At 50.8% G+C, this 15,678-nt stretch overlaps 1 protein-coding gene across 1 annotated transcript in view; it reads right to left on the reverse strand.

Annotated features, from left to right (window-relative positions):
- Nucleotides 1–15,678, reverse strand: part of AFAP1L1 (actin filament associated protein 1 like 1) — a 62,861-nt gene that overhangs the window by 33,635 nt on the left and 13,548 nt on the right. Inside the window, exons 2-5 of the mRNA XM_036240313.1 lie at nt 3,434–3,562; nt 2,709–2,792; nt 1,910–2,007; nt 683–791 (exon numbers count right to left, since the gene is read on the reverse strand). Of these exons, the coding sequence (XP_036096206.1) occupies nt 683–791; nt 1,910–2,007; nt 2,709–2,792; nt 3,434–3,562 (420 nt within the window). The remainder of the gene's footprint in view (nt 1–682; nt 792–1,909; nt 2,008–2,708; nt 2,793–3,433; nt 3,563–15,678) is intronic.

Consider the following 15,678-nt stretch of genomic DNA (forward strand, 5'->3'; position numbering starts at 1 on the left):
AGTCATGAGATATGCTTATTTATGTATAAATCATATATATATATAACTATATGTGCGTCTGTATTATACATACACAATTAAATTAGGCTAATTACAAGCATCATGCTATTATTAGATTATAAACACTACAAAATATTCACATAGAAATTTAAAAAGATGTGTTGATCAAAATGTAAATGAAGCTTCTAGCATTTCTCATACATTCCCTGGGGTGCCCACACTCTGCAGATTTCTGATTTTGACCATGTGCTTTTTTATCATATGCCTTGACTTTATAACCTCGTCCCCTGTAAGATGTGATTCTGCTGGAACACACATCCTGTCACCAGACCACTGAAGAGGACTTGGATTAGCACCAGCTTCAGGGCTAGCGGCTGTGCGGCGGTGGTGGTCTGCGTATCTCCACCCTAGGGCACTTCCATGCATGTAGCCAGCCCCCCTTTCTTATTCTAAGGGGAACAGAGGCCCAGAGAAGGGAAGGGGGTTGTCCAAGGCCACACAGAACTGGGACTAGAGCCCAAACTCCTGACCCCTGGGTCCATACCTACTGATGCACCCAGAGCGTCACTAAAGAGGCCATGTGCTCAGGAGGTGGGCATGGCTGGGTGGCTGCCAGGCTTGGAGCTTCAGGAGAGGAGCCTCCTACCCCTTGCCCTTGACTCCCAGGGGGACCAGAACTTACTGTGAGAGCTGATGTACTCTGGGGACTTGCCTGGCCCCAGGGGAAGGGCCTCCTCATAGTAGTCCTCAGGTGGAGGCCTGTTTGGGAGTGGTGGAGGCAGGCCCGCTGCCTGGAGGGAGGAGGAGGAGGTATGTGAGACTGAGAGGCCAGGAGAGCAGAGGGGAGCAGCACAGCAGGGAGGAGGCTGGGGGAGGGAGGCAGGCGCTCCTACAAGGCAGGATCTGACTGTTGGCCATAATGTCTAATAGACTTGCAGAAGAGCAGATCTGGGAAACCTTAGAGTTTACTTGGTTGGTCCTGTGTTTCTCATGCAAAATATTTTAGCATCAGGGCTCCTCTGTAATGTCTAAAAGTTTTGTGGACTGTCACACAGAAGTAGTTAGCTATACACTGAGTGAGCACATGCAGCATTATCCAAAGCCGCCGTGAGTTCTGTAACGCGCCGAGCCACCTCTACATGCCTATGGGGAACAGCAGGACAAGTACACGTGAGACGTTCTTCAGTGAGGCGAACTGCCTCTTGGCCAAGAGCTTAGGCTCCGGGCTGGGGAACCCTGACTTTACAGCTACACTTTATTACTTTCTAGTTGTGGGACGTCGACATGTCACTTATTCTCTCTGAGCCTCAGTTTCCTTACCTATAAAATGAGGATAATGATACTGCCAACCTCACTCAGTTGCTGTGAGCATGTAAAGGACATAAGTTGTCAACAATTGGTATGGCTGATGCTGATGACAGTGAATCATGCAGTTGACGGACAATGCCTGATGTGAATATGGGTTCCTTGTCCTAATTCTATGGCCCTGAGGCTGGGAACCTTGGATATGATCCAAACCTTATCTTTGTAGGTGAAAAACTCAGGCTCAGAGAGAGTAAGTGGTTTGCCTGAGGTCACAGAGCAGTAGGGAAGAGGGAAGAGGCCACCCAACTTCAGCTCCAGAGCTTTCCCTATCCCTCCACCTGTATCACTGCAGGCACAGTTTGGGTGGAGTTGTCCTTTGGGCCTGAACGGACAGGTCAGTTCACCACGTTGTCTCTGCTCAGCAGTGAGCATGAGTCATGAAAATGTTCTCCTGGTGCACTTTCTGCCCTTAACTACCACGTGGAAGAGAGAACAGGGTCCTATACCTCCAGGAGCGTCCCCAGCACTGGGGGGTGGGGAGCTTCCCTTGCTCCTCCAGAGGAACACAGGGCCTGATGGTGTGGGAAGCCAGTCCATGACTCACATGTTTCAGAGACAGGCTCTTGGCTGGTTCAGGGCTGGCTCCTTTGCTGGGCTCCCCATCGTCCTCCGGCATGTCCCGAAGGTCGCTCAGGTCACAGTCTATGAAGGGTTAGGCCATTGGGCAGAGAAAGCCAAGGATGAGCTTGGCAGAGCAGGAAGAGGGCTGGATTTGGGGTCCACCACCAACTCCATTAGTAACCCTAATGAGCAAATGACTTCATCACTCTGAGACGTGGTCTTCTCATCTGTAAATGGCCTTGTCTATCTCTCAGGGTAATGGAGAGGATCATATGAGATACCTTCGGTACAATGCTCTGCACATTTGTAAGGGTTGTGTCATGGAAGCAGGTGTTCCCTACGTCTGTCAGCCCCTAACACTCTCTCACTGGCCCAGAGCTTCCTCCCTGTGTTGAGGAGCACTGTCCTCCCTCGAGGTGGGCGGGCACTGCACACTCTGCTGGTGGCCCCACCCAGCTGCTCCGCCCACCGGCCACTGCACTGCTCAGCCCAGGGTCCCAGGCGGCCGCTGCTGACCAATGCCAAGTAGCAGGCAAGACAATGCCCTATGTGCCATCCCTTCTTTGGCCTGCATGTTCATCCCTTTGTTTCCTCAAAATTTGGGGATGATTTCCCATGACCTTACAGATTTGACTGGACTTGCAGACCTGGCAAGGCCCAGAGAGGCCCAGGGACTTGCCGAAAGTGATCAGTGTTGTAATGCTGGAGCCAGGCCCAGGTGCAGGCATTTCTCTGCCTAGTCTGGGACTCTTCTGCAGACATGTCAGGAGAGGGTCACTTACCAAATTCTTCAAAGAGGGACTCCACGAAGCTGGGCCCGGAGTGGAGGTCGGCTGTGTTCACATACAGATAGGAGACTTCTTTGGCTGGGAAGAAGAACACACCGACAGTGAGGAGGGTGGGGACCCAGGGCTGCTGGCTCCGGGGAGGGGCCAGGTCTCCCCCGCCCCACTCAGGCTTCTATCCCACACGGGACACAACACTCAGTTGGCAAAGCATGTGCACAACTGAAATGGTTTCCTTGGTTTTCAAACCTTATTTTCGTGTTTACATTGTTACTGAGGATCTCCTTCTCCCAGGAAAAGCATGCTCAGCGCCCGGGACAGAAAGCGGAATACAGGGGCTGCTCTGGGGCTGGCCAGGTGACAGGGGCTCGGCAGGCTAGCAGGCCACAGCCCCTTTCCTCCTCCCAGTCCTGTGAGGCGGCCGGTGACATCGCCCGTTATGGGTGTGCTTGCAGGTGAGGTGTGTGTGAGAACGTGGTGTGTGGTGTGTTTGCGAGTGTGGGACACGGGCAGAGTGTGTGATCTGCAGTGGGCTGAGGACGCAGAAGCACAAAGAGCACAGGCAGGGCCGTGGTGGAGAAGGGCCGAAGTGGGTGCGGACGTCGGCCAGGCCACATACAGTGCTGAATGCTATGCTGTGAGGTGTAGGCTTCCTCCTGCCAGCAGGCCCTGGGGAGACTGAAGGCTCTTGAGGAGCTCTGGGCAGAGTGCTGACGTCTGACCTGGGAGAGGCTGCAGGTTCTGCAGGATGGAGGCCACGGCCATCTTCTTCTCCAGGGTGGTGTCGCTGAGGTACTCGTGGTCCAGGAGGCTGAGCAGCCCTGTGAGCTCGGGGAGTAGCTGCTCCAGCACTGAGGGGAAAGCATGGTCACCGCTCTGCGTCCGGGATCCCAGCCCTGCTCCCACCCACCAGGGGCCAGGGACGCAGGGGCCAGAGGGCAGGCTGGGTGCAGCAGGGAGGCCTCAGAGGCCTTCACACAGCTGTCCCAGTGCTGGCCACCCGGCCTCCCTTGGGACAGCCCTGCTCAGGTAGCTGTGACATTCCTCTGGCCCTCTCCACTCTGCCTCAGACCTCATATGGCCTTAGCCTGGGCACTGAACCTCTCAGGCTCATTCTGGCAACTCTGAGCCTAGGTGGCCCGAGGAGAGACCTCAGGCCTCCCTTTGTCCCAGCATGCCCTCTGATTTGCAGGCCCAGGACCCTCCTCACCGCAGCTCGAGGCTCAGTGCAGGTCCCAGGCTGGAGCCCCTGACCGTCCAGGACACAGGCAGGAAGGGAGCCTTCCTGTCCCATCAGTCCATACGCTTCAATCTCTGGAACCTTCTGTTTCCGGTGCCTTGGCAGGAGCCAAACTAAACATTAACCCATCCCATCCCAGGCCCGAAACTGTCATCACCATTCTTTCTTTCCATGCGACACCAGTGCATATAGGAACTAGCTGGGGATCTCGTCAAAGTGCAGATTCTGACCCAGGAGGTCTGGGTGGGACCTGAGAGTCTGCATTTCTGACAAGCTCCCGGCTGCTGCTGCTGCTGCTGCTTGAGACCACATGGAGTTGTAAAAGCTTAGAGCACAGAATCCTTTAAAAGTTGGAGCGTGCCAAGACCATGATGTCATTGATGTCTCCCTGTCCCGATCAGTAACAGGAACTTGGTTTGCTTGGAGCTGAAGACTGGCCTCATTACAGTAGTAGTATTGTCCTGCTTTGCAGCTCGCCAATCCCTTGTACATAATGACAACAGCTAACCTGTGCTCAGCCCTTTCGTACGTACAGTCTCATATAAATCTCATACCAAGCATTTGCTTATCTCTATTATATGGAGGATGAAACTAAGGCTCAGGGCGGTTAAGTAACTTCTCCAGGGTCAATAGTCAGCATGACCTTGACCTGACCTGGTTCCCTCACTCTATTCCTTTACCCACAGCACCATATTGGCTTGCAGTATTTTGTACAATCCTACCAACACATTTTGAGACAGGTCCCATGATCACCCTCACTTTTTAGATGAAGAAACTAAGGCTCGGGGAAGATAAGTAAATTGCTGGAATTATACAGATGCGAGTAGAAGAGCCAGGACTTCAACTCTGGTCTCTTGACTCTCAACTCCATGCGCTCCTCCCCACCCCGAGCCCTCCTGAGGAAGCAGGCGGACTCTGACTTGTCGCTGCAGGGGCTGGATGGGTAAGAGAGGCTATACCCTCCTGCATAAGAGAACCGGCCCTGGAACTAGACTACCTGGGTTCATGCTCAGGCTCCGTCATTCATTAGCTCTGGGACTTTTGGCGAGTTACTTAGCCTATGACTCAGTTTCCTCCTCTGTAAAGGGGGTAATAACAGCACCTGCTCTGAGGGTCACTGTGAAGATGAATTATGCCAGGCATGAAAAGTGCCTTGCCCCACACATAGTAAATGCTCACCGAAGTCAGCTCTCATTCTGTCAGCAGAGTGTCTCCTGTGCTGATCTGTGCTGTGTGGGTGTCTGTGAACGTCTGTCCACGAGGCTCTAGAAAGTATGGACTGTGAATCTCAGCTTCCTTGGCATCTAGTCTGGGCCTGCTCCGTGTGGGTGTGATTAGAGCAGGAGCAAACAGATGACCACACAAGGGCTTTACAAAAATAGCAGTCTTAGATAGAGAGTGCTGCTCGTTGGGAAATGTGACGTCGCAGTCTCTCTGTGGCGTTCCATCGTCACCTCCAGTTTGTTGGCAATGAGCTGAAGGCGACCCTGAGCGACCATGTCACAAGCTCTGTCTACCTCGGGGCACCGAGGTCGGGGCTTTCCGTGCAGTGTCGAATCTTATCCCCACATCTGTGACTAGGTCCTTGGGAGACCTATGTGCCCGAAAACAGAGAAGCTAGGGGATGGCTAGCTCGAAAGAGGGGAGCCAGGCTGTTTTCCAGGTGGTGCAGTGCCCAGAGCTGCTGAGCCACACGGCTGCGAGGGGCGCTGCTCCCCTCAGACCCCAAGGGAAAGGGGCCCGAGGCCGGCTGTCTCCAGGGCCTGAGCTCTTGCAGTGCCAGGCAGTGGTGTAATGCAGGCTCCTGGCGGGGGTGGGGGTGGGGTGTCACTCTCTGAAGTAGGAAATCATTTTAGCCAAATTTTAGCTATTGTGCAGGAAATGTTTTCAAATGGAATCACAAACCTCTCTGGTCCTCCACAGACACACCAAAAGTCAGTTACCTCAATTCCAAAATACTTCCTGAGCACTAGCTGTGCGCCTCTTGGGGAACTAGAAGATGACTGCGATGGTGTTCCAGGGGCACGCTCTGGCTCCCCCACGCACTCGCTCCGGGGGCCTGCGGGGAGGGCGCTGCGGCCCCGGGAGCTTTCTGGCGGCCCCAGTCAGCACGCTGCTCTGCTCTCAGGCAGGATGTCAAGGCTGTGGGGCGCAGTGGCCGTACCCCCTCTCCCCGTGGTGCTGAAACTCCTTGGCCTCACGACTCCTTGACACTTAAAAATCACCGAGGGCCCTGAAGAGCTGTTGTTTCCTGTGGGTTATGTCTATCAACATTGACTGTATTAAGAATTAAGACAGAGGAATTTAAAGCACACGAATACACAGGCACATATTCCATTATTCTGCGGAGCTACCAAGTCGTCGATGTCAGGTGACCTCTGGAAAATCTCCACTGTATACCCATGAGGCAACGAGAGCGAAAAAGCCATGTAAGGCCTTAGTACTACATAATAGTAGTTTCGACCTTATGGGCCCTCTGAAAGCATTTTGGGGACCTCCTAGACATCCCCCACCCCAACCACACCTTTCAGAGAATTACTGCCCTTCAATGAATGACTTCAAACTTTTTGGACTATTTCTTTAAATAGTGTACATTCATTGGTTCTCATTATATTCACAGAGTTGTGAGACCATCAGCACAACCAATTTTAGTACAATTTCATTACTCCCAGCTCCCTATTTCATCCCCAGCCCTAATAGCCACTAATCTATCTGTTGTCTATATGGATTGCTCTCTTCTGACCATTTCATGTACGTTGAAAAAAATACATGGCCTTCTGTGACTGGCTTCTTTCAGGCAGCATCAAGTTTTCAAGGCTCATCTATATTGTAGTGTGAATCAGTATTTCTTTCCTTTTAACTGATAAATAATATTCCTATCAGTTGTGCCCTCCCTTTCTCTCCCCCTTCCCTCCCTCTCTTCCCATCCTCTCTTTCTCTTTGCTGTGAGTTCCCAGAGGGTTCTTCTTGCTGCTCTCAGCAAGTCCCAATGCGTGGCAGCATTCCTGCTTCTAAAACTCGCCTGCTTCTAACTTCAGGTTTGTTATGATTGTTTCTAAAGTAGTAACGGTTAGGTTGGGAGTGAATGCCCTGCTTTTAAAAACAGTATCAAAAACAGTAGTCAAGCTTTGTAACACTTTGTGTGTGTTTGTTTTTCTTCCTGGTCCTTGATGGGGTTCCTAACATGGGACCTTGACTTTTAAGTGTTTTTTTTGTTTAACTGCGATGTGACCATAAAAGTCCAAATAGCCCTGGCGGGTTTGGCTCAGCAGTTAGAGCGTCGGCCTGCGGTCCAGAGAGACCCGGGTTCGGTTCCCGCTAAGGGTGCGTACCTCGATTGCAGTTTGTCCCCGGCCCTGGTTGGGTTGTGCCGGTGGCAGCCACTCGATGTGTCCCTTTCACGTCGATGTTTCTCTCTCTCTTCCTCTCTCTCCCTCCCACTCTATCTGAACAAAAAAAAAAAAAGGAAAAAAAAAAAAAAAAGTCCAAATAGTGCAAAAGACAATGAGGGAGCTGAGCGAATCTGGGCAAAGCAGCTGAGGCGCGAGGAGCTGCCCGGTGCTGGTCCCTGCAGCGTGGAAGGAGCTGGCAGTCAGCAGGTGGCGGAGGGAGAGCCACCCCACATTTCTACAGTGCAGCTGGCCGAGGGAGCGTGAGCCACAGGGGAAGCTCAGCCTGCAGGCAGGGAGCGGGTAAGAACCCTTCCCTAGAACTGAACCTTATCATGTGTTGGGAGTTAGACTGCGTCATCTCATTTAATCCTCATAAACCGCACAAGAGGTATGTTTTATTGCTGTCTGTGCCCTACAAGGCAGGAAACAGAGGCTTGGAGAAATGAGGTCATCCGGCCTGTAAACAGTGAGGCCGGGACTGAAGCCCAGGTCTGTCGGACTTCAAAGCTGGCCCTCCTGCTCCTGAATCCTCCATCAGAAGACTTTGGCTCAGAGCAGCAGAGCCCAGGCTGGGGTGGGGAGCAGGCGGGCATCCTCTCAAAGCTCTCCCGCTGAGGGCCCTGACTATGACTTCACCGGGGCCCCTGACCTGGGGGTCCCCTCACTGGTGGGTGAGAGACCCTTACTCTGGGTCTGAGATTCCTGCCCAGTGGGCCTCTCCCCACGGGCCCCTTTGAACTTCAGAGTCCTACCCATGAATATCTCACAGAAGAAAAACAAGTAACCCAAAGCATACAGCTACCCTAACAGTGGGATCTCATCCCAAAGAAAACCTTACACTCCATACAGGAAAGCTTTCAGCCAGTGCTCGGTTTTCCAGGACACGACAGGACTCCCCCGAAAAGCTGGCTTTCAGATGCAGTGAAATAGAGGTGCCTTTGATGGCAGCTTTGTCCTTAAAGCCAGGTAATTCAGGCCACAGGGATTTAAACCACAGAGAATTGGATTTGTAGAAAAATCATACAGTGCATATGACACATGGTTCTGCCAGGGTTCATACATACCCCTAGAAAACAAGCTCCAGCTTTAGCAAGAATAAGACTCTCCCAGAGGGTTTGTTGGACATGCTGATTCCCAGGCCTCCTATCAGGAGAGTCTGATTCAGTAGGCCCTGTGCTGGGACCCAGGGCATCCTGGTGTAGGCAGTCCAAGGTTCAATCTCTGAAAAAGTCTCCTCAGAAGACGTATACGAGGGGGCATGTCTGTGATCATAAGGAACGTGGGAAGACCTCTCTCATTCCTAAGCACTTACCATTAGACATCCCTTTCTGAAATGACCGAGTCGAGGTGGGAGTCAAGTCCCTACAGAAATCACACTAGCTGGAGCGTGGAGTCTTGCTCAGAAGAGCACAGTGATGGGCCCTTGGGGTCAGACTTGTGAGAACGGGAACTCCTGAGCTGCCATTTCCAAGCTGTACAAAACAGGCACGTTAGCGAACTCTGGGCCCTGGTGTCCTCATCCGGAAAATGAGAATAGTAGGACCCGACCTGCTAGGCGGGGAGAACGAGGCCAGGTCGTGCTTGCGAGGAACTTGTGCCTGGAGCCAGCACCGCCTCCCGAGGGCCAAGGGCCGCAGTACTGCTGCGCTATTCTCCACACTCCCCACAGCCAGGCGGCCCCCAGGCTGTCAATCAGATCGGGTCCTACTTCGCGACAGATTTGCTGCAGCTGTAACAAGTTCCACGAGGGCAGGGACTGTGTCTCAGTCATAGTAGATGCCCAAGGAGCATTTATTCAATGAACATGATTTTAGCTCTTACTCTGAAGAGGTAGAAAGCGAGGGTCAAGGAGGTTATTTGACTTAGGTATGGTCACACAACCAGTTGACAATTAAAGTACCTTGTGTTAAATGCACAGCGAGCTAGATGTTTGGATGAGTCATGGAGGAGCAGAGGCTGTGCACAGCCTGGGTCCCCTCCCAGCTGTGGGCCTCTGGGGGAAACTTCTGAACTTTGCTAAGCTTCTAGTCTTTTTTTTTTTTCAATCCTCACCTGAGGACACTTTTCTATTTTTGTTCAGAGTGGGAGGGAGAGAGAGGAAGAAAGACAGAGAGAGAGAAACATAGACGTGAAAGGGACACATCGAGTGGCTGCCTCCTACAGGACCCCCAACCAGGGCTGGGGACCAATCGCAACCAGGGTATGTTCCCTTGACCAGAATCGAACCCACGACTCCTTGGTCCGCGGGCTAATGCTCTAACCACTGAGAATCCCAGCCAGGGCAAGCTTCCAGTTCTTTATCTGCAAACAGGGTAGGTAGTAACAGTAGCTGTTTCACATGGTCGCCGTGAAGACAGAATGAAGTGATGCATGTGGCGCTCAGTGCACTCAACAGGCTCTGTTCATTCCCATGTGACTCTGGCAGCCTCAGGTGCAGGGGGAGGCAAGAGGCAGGGGAATCTGGGGGCAGGAAGACATCAGGGGACTGCAAGCCCCACTGTGGACTGTTCACAGCTCTGGTCTGACACTGAGCGAGGGGTGCTTAGGGCAGTGGGTCCACTTCCCTCAGTGCTCACGTGCTAAGGAACCCCGGCCCCATGTCAGGTGAGGGGCAGTATCTTCCAGTTGGAGGGGCAACCCAGAAATCCTGTCCCTGCCGTCCCCAGTCAGGAATGATCTCCACCAATCCCTAACCCGCCCCTCCTGTCTTCGCTCCGGGTCTAGATCGTTTCTGCTTTCTGAGGACAGACTGGGGCATCAAGGACAGGACTGTCTTTCATGTCTAAAGTTTATTTAGAACCACGAATACATTTCATTGATCTTGTTTGGTTTAGTTAAGTCTTAGGGAGGTACAGTGAATTCCAATGAGGAAAAAACACAGGAAGAAATGGTTTAATCATTGTTTACAAGTCTTCAGTCTTTCACTATGTGGGACAGGCAGGCACAGAAACCCAAGATGGGTGATAATTGTTCTCTGGGATGCAAAAATGTTTGCCAAATAAAATTAGAAACCTATTTAAAAATATATCTAAGATTAGACCACAAAGTGCTTATTGTTTCTGGTGAATACCCAGCTAAGACTAAGATCAATTTTCTCTCTGCTTCTCCACCCTCCCCTAATCAAAAGGCATAGAGCAGAAATTAAGCCACAGGCAAAAAGCAGTGTTTCTTGCCCCCAGGACCACATCCCTGGTCCACACCCCTGATGCACCTGAGAGTGAAACCTTCCAGCAAAAGGTGGTTAGCGTTGCCGGGCGCAGCTTGTGCCCGGAGGGTCGGAGGGTCGGATTTGCTTAGAGATCTCAAAGGCAGGGAGTCTTATTTCCATGACAAGAGAGAAGTGAATACATTAAACCTCAGCAAACCGCAGAAATAGCAGCCTCTGTTTGGGCTCCTACAGGTGGGCTCAGAGGGCACTGTGACTTCTGATCTCATTGCCGGTCACCTTTTAGACTCTGGAATTTACAAAGACACTTCGACAGCCTACAAGTGAGAATTTCCCCAGTGCAGAGCAGCAGGAGGAAACGCACTTTCTCCTTTCCCCACCTCACTATCTGACAGGCATCTTTAGGACAAAGATAACTCGCCCTTCTTTGTTTCCAGTCTGAGGAAATGCAACCAGCACGGTTTAAAGATGGAGACTAGGAAGAGTTGTCAGAATGTGGTTTTATGAAGGGCCTACAATTTTTCTTTTGGTTTACTCAAATTTCCGTTCTCATTTCCAAACAGCAAAGCAAAATAACCCACTTTTCATCTCATAAATGCTCCCGACAGGGGAGCCAGTGTATTACTTTAGAACTTTTGATCCTGATTTTAGAAGATGACCCTTCGTATGCTGTGTTTGAACAGACCAGCACATTAATGAGGTACGCCCATGACAGCAGCGGAGAGGCAGGTCGCCCTGGGAAGGAGAGCAGTACTCTGACCAGGTGTGGCCTCAGTGATTGGTGGGGGAGGAAACAGAATCTCTCCTGTGGCTTTCCAACCCCGCAGGCCCTTCCAAAGAGACCTCCCTCCAGGCTGCCTTCATGCCCCGTCCCTCAGCCCCTGCACCCAGGGCTTTTGCAGATGCGATTCCCTCTGCCGGTCAGAGCCCCCTTCTCCTGAAGCCCGTGCTGCTCTCTCTCCTTCAGCTCAGTTCGCTCATGACCTCCCACGGGAAACTCTCCCTGCCCTCTGGACCTCAACCAGTCCCCTATTTGTGCTGTCACAGCCGCGTTCTCCCGTGGTGCTTTTCGTGCTGAAATGTCACAGTTACTTAAGTCTTTCTTTGATTAATGTCCGTTTCCCCCACACGAGCCTGGACTCCCTGAGGGCAGGAACAGTGCCAGCTTTGGCTAGTGCCTGACACAGATAAGTGCCCAAGTATTTGTGGAATGAATGAATGTTTAAGCAAATTTTTCTTCAGAGCTGATAAAGTATAATGGATAATTAATGTGATTTAAAAACCATGCCTGTCCTCACAGTGGCTCGCCATAATAAAAAGATGCTTAAAAAAAAAAAAAGAAAAAAGAGAAAACACAAAGCCCTGGGGAACAAAAGGAACCAGAAGCTTAATTGGCTGAGCTCCCCAAACCCTACTTGGTCGCACTTGTACCCCTTGTGTGAATATGGCTGCCTATTATTCAGTGATGCCCGTTTTGTCGGTGGTGGATTTTAATCTTAACATATAAATTAGGAAATGAAAACTAACATATATCGAGCAACCCAAACTACTTGAGTTCAAGTCCCGTTTCCGCATTTCCTAGCTGTGCACCTTTGGGACACTTACATAACCGCCTCATTCTTCATGCACATCATCGGTGACCTATGAGTGTACCACTTCATCAGTGGGCACGGGCCCTAATACATGAGAATGTGCCTAGAACAGTGTCTGGCACATAGTGAGTATTCAACAAATGTTAGCTATTTACAGTACTCTCATTATTATTATGTAACTCATACTGTGCTTTAAGAGAGTTACATGGGTTGTTTACATAATTTCATTCTTATGACAAGGTAGGCTAGCCCCGTTTGGCAGGTGTGGGAACTGCGGATTGCAGAATGGGACAAGGCTAAGGAGCAACTCAGTGATGCCTCTCCCAGGGCTCCTTCACAATATTACTCCTTCTATGTTCAGCTCTGGGTTAACCAGCAGAGAAGCTCCCAGGAGCACAGGTGAGGCCAGTAGAACTGTCCCTTCACTTCAGGGGTGCCGAAATCTCTCCTCCTTCTGCCCACCGTCTCTTCCAAGGAGCTGCAGATCTACCCAGTTGGGGCCATGGGGACATCCTACTTCCTTCCTTTGGATTTACAAGCACTTCTCTAAGTCCAAGTGAAGGCCAAACAGTGGGCAGGACACCGGAGGGGACCGCACTGGTTGGACTAGCATTGTTGATCACTAAAACAAACACTTCCTGTTGTCCCAGAGTGTGCGGGGAAGACCATGGTTCATGCAGGCTGGAAAAGAATGAAAAAAGAGGAGCAATGAAATTCCAGCTGCAAAGCCAATGCTCTAGTGCCGACTGCTTTCCAGGAGTTAAATATAGCGTTGGCATGGGGGAGGGCAAGGGGGAGCGAGGTCACCTTGGAAGACTTTTGTGTGTGTTAATTAAAGCGCTGGCAGGAAACCGAATATCCTTTATGCTGAAGAGAATAGTATACGTTTGACTCCATGAGACAAAAACACAAAATCCCGAGGAAGGGAGGTGGCAAAGAAAAGTCTGAAGATTTGGGGTTTGGCATAAGAGGATCTAGTTTGGGTTCTAATATCTCCCACTTACTGGTGTAGAATTTGGAGTAAGCCAGTTAACTCCTCTGGGTGTCATTTTTCTCTCCTGGGATGAGGGGTTGTGCCAGGGGGCAATGGGGAATGGCTGGGAGAGGGTTTGTAGACCGCGGAGATGATTATTAGGGATAGTAGAGTAGTACAGTTCTCTGATCTAGTGATATTTTAGGAAGACAGGGAGGCCAGAGGTCAGGGAGGTCACAGGTCAGTGGGGAAGCAGGTGGTGGGTTGTTTCTGGGTGTCTCTCTTCCCAGGAGATAGGCCAGGGTGACAGGGTCAGTGAAAGCCCTACATCTTAATGGCCTTTGCAGCTCTGCGTATGTCCTGTCATCCACCAGCAGAGCCCTCGTTCTGGGCACCTTGTTTCCCAGCCCTGGGCACCAGGGAACCCTAGTTCCCTCTCAACAAGCCGTTTCCAGACAGGAGGGGGTGGGGCAAGCCACCAACTTCTAAGGAAATAACTTCAGGCTGTTGGACTGGGCTCTCCCAGAATTGTTCCTTTGTCTGAGGATTCCTCCCTGTTTAGCTCACAAAGGAAATGGTTCCAGGAGGAAGTGGAAAACTGACACACACATTCACCCCCACACAAGATGGCAGCTGTTTCCATTCTCAGCAGTCTGCGCCGGCTCTGTCACCCAAGGCTCGGACACAGAAGCAGTCGGGGTGGCCTGGGATACCCAGTGATAAAGCAGGTAGTACTTCTGAGCTCTTAAGTGATGTTCCAGATGTCCTGCTAAGCATTTTGTGTTGATTACCTCATTTAATCCTGATAATGACTAGGTGAGGCAGAGACTGCTTTTACCCTGTTTTACACATGAACCAAGTGAGGCTCAGAGTGGCAGTCATCTGTCTAAAGGCACGTAGATAACAGAATCCAGATCAATCACAGACCTAAGTCTAGAGCCTATGCTGCTTATCGCTGCATTATAGTACCTCCTGGCCTTCTTCTTCTAACAGGGATTCCCCACCCCCAGCTTTCTGGGACCAGCAGTGAGCACCTCAGGACCGTTCCCCACTGGTGTCCATTCCTAGGATGGGCACCTGGCCTGGGGCCTAGATCAGGCTGGGCTTTCTGCTCGTGAGTGTGTTTGAGGAATCGATTCACCAGTGGCCTGGGAAGACATCAAGAACAGCTGGCTAGAATAATAGTAAAGATATCCAAGAATGACAGAGAACATTTACTGAACACTTCCTATAAGCTGGGCACTGTGCCTGACATCTTTATTTATTTTTATAAATAGGACTGCAGGTAGACAAAAATTGGGTTAATCCTAATTCTTGCTTCATGAGACATTGCCATCATCGGTCCATGCGTATTTCCCTTTCATACAGTTATTCAGTTATGCAGTCAGTTATTTTTGCTAATGTGGTGAGCACCCACAAATCTACCATTCAAAGCAAAAGCCAGGATTGGGAGGGTGTCTTACACCCCACTGTGATCCCGTGCGTCTGCCCTGCCCCCCAACCTAACTGCCATCTTACATGCGGTCTTCTTCACGCTCCTGCCTTCCCTTGTACATAATGTCATTGCAACCATTAACACTGAAACATTTTGAGTTGTTTTTAACTTTACTGAAAGGGTACAGTGCTATAGGTAATCTTTCGTGACTTTTTTCTTTACTGTTATGCTAAGATTTGTCCCATTGTTGCCTGTCATTGTGTTTATTCACCGTTTTGTGTGATAGTCCTCTGTGGGAACATTCTCCCTGCATAATATTCTGTGCCAACTACTTCATTTGACCTTCGCGGCAACCGGATGTGGCAGGAGCTCTTCTTACCCCGGCTTTGCTGACAAGAAACTGTAGGCCTAGGGGGCCCGAGGAACCTTCTGGAGGTCACAGGGGCTGGTGTGGAACCCTTCTGGCCTCTCACTGTACACCTGGTTTCGGTGTGGAGGAGAAAACAGCGGAGCTGGGGTCAAAAGCCCAGGCCCAAGTCGCAGCTCCACACATACTGGTTGTGTGGCCTTGGGCTGTTTCCTCAGCATTAACGTGGGTGCTGATAACTGCCCTGCCTTCCTCTCGGGCCTGTTGTGAGACTCAAATCTGACGGTGTCTGTGAAAAGTGAGAGCACCACCCTGAAGTTTTGTGAGCTGGTAAACTGACTGATGGCATATGTGCCATCCGCCCCCCTCTCCCCAAACAGCAGAGCCTGGGTAGGAGTCAGGACATGAGAGTAAGCAGAGTCCCTCTTCCGAAGGGCCAAGGCTAGGTTGATGATCAGCCCACAGAAACCTCCGTGAGATAAAAGAACCAGATAATCATCCATAGATGCTTCAGGCTGCGCTAGTAGGAACATAGTATGTTTCTTCCTTATGTTCAATGGGTCTTTTTAAAAATTATGATGTTTTATTATTTCTTACCTATTTTCAATATCTGAGACCCCAGTGCTTTTTGTTCATGGTATTTTTTTCTACATGGCTTTCCACTGCTACTCACTACTAGCTGTGTGACCTTGGCAAGGTACTTAACTTCTCTGTATCCTCCTCAGCAAAAGGGGATAATAATACCTACACTTTATAGGGTTATCATGTCGATCTAGTAAGGTATTATATAGAGTGCTTAGAA

The sequence above is a fragment of the Molossus molossus genome, unplaced genomic scaffold, assembly GCF_014108415.1.
Source record: "Molossus molossus isolate mMolMol1 unplaced genomic scaffold, mMolMol1.p scaffold_m16_p_4, whole genome shotgun sequence".
Classification (NCBI taxonomy): Eukaryota; Metazoa; Chordata; class Mammalia; order Chiroptera; family Molossidae; genus Molossus; species Molossus molossus.